Source organism: Volvox carteri, assembly GCF_000143455.1.
Source record: "Volvox carteri f. nagariensis unplaced genomic scaffold VOLCAscaffold_15, whole genome shotgun sequence".
Lineage (NCBI taxonomy): Eukaryota > Viridiplantae > Chlorophyta > Chlorophyceae > Chlamydomonadales > Volvocaceae > Volvox > Volvox carteri.
The window spans coordinates 681,561-682,370 of NW_003307558.1; the positions used below are offsets into that span (position 1 = coordinate 681,561).

The 810-nt window shown below is 63.3% G+C and overlaps 1 protein-coding gene across 1 annotated transcript in view; it reads left to right on the forward strand.

Annotated features, from left to right (window-relative positions):
* VOLCADRAFT_90032 (uncharacterized protein) overlaps positions 1-810 on the forward strand; it is a gene marked incomplete at both ends in the record, with an annotated part of 9,586 nt that overhangs the window by 5,862 nt on the left and 2,914 nt on the right. The window contains 2 exons of the mRNA XM_002949571.1: positions 66-148; positions 255-520. Of these exons, the coding sequence (XP_002949617.1) occupies positions 66-148; positions 255-520 (349 nt within the window). The remainder of the gene's footprint in view (positions 1-65; positions 149-254; positions 521-810) is intronic.

Consider the following 810-nt stretch of genomic DNA (forward strand, 5'->3'; position numbering starts at 1 on the left):
CGTCCGCCGCCTTCAACCCCCCGTCCGCCGCCTTCACCTCCCCGTCCGCCGCCTCCTCCTCCCAGTCCGCCACCTTCTCCCCCCACTCCGCCGCCTTTACCTCCCAGTCCGCCGCCTTCACCTCCTACTCCGCCGCCTTCATCCCCCCGTCCGCCGCCTTCACCTCCCAGTCCGCCGCCTTCACCTCCCCATCCGCCGCCTTCACCTCCCCGCCCGCCGCCTTCACCTCCCCCTCCACCGCCTTCTCCTCCCAGTTCGCCGCCTTCACCTCCCCCCCGTCCGCCGCCTTCTCCTCCCACTCCGCCGCCTTCACCTCCCATTCCGCTGCCTTCGCCTCCCCGGCCTCCGCCTCCACCGCGCCCGGCCAACACCCTCTGCCCTTGCCCCCTGCTACCGGAGCAGACCATTGGCGGCTCACCCGGGCTGTGCAACAGCACGTACGCCACTATGGTTGCCACCTTGGCCAACACGACTGATGACAACACGGTATTTTATCAATGTGTACCCTGGCCGAACTATGGTGAGTCCTTGCATGACTGATACTTTGGGCGCCAGATGCACGAGGTAAAGGAGGCAGTCTTGAAGCGGCATGGGCAAAGGGCGAAAGGTGCGCCTGAGTGTGCGGTGTTGCGAGTGATATATATAGCACGTGGGCTCTTTGTGATAATCTTGTAGTGTATGCCTCTCTTCCTTTCCTCACTAACTAATCAGCAGCATATATAGCACGTGCTTCACGCACGCGCAACAACATGCAGTGTTCGGTGTGACTCTCCCTCTCCCTCTCCCTCTCCCTCTCCCTCTCCCTCTCCC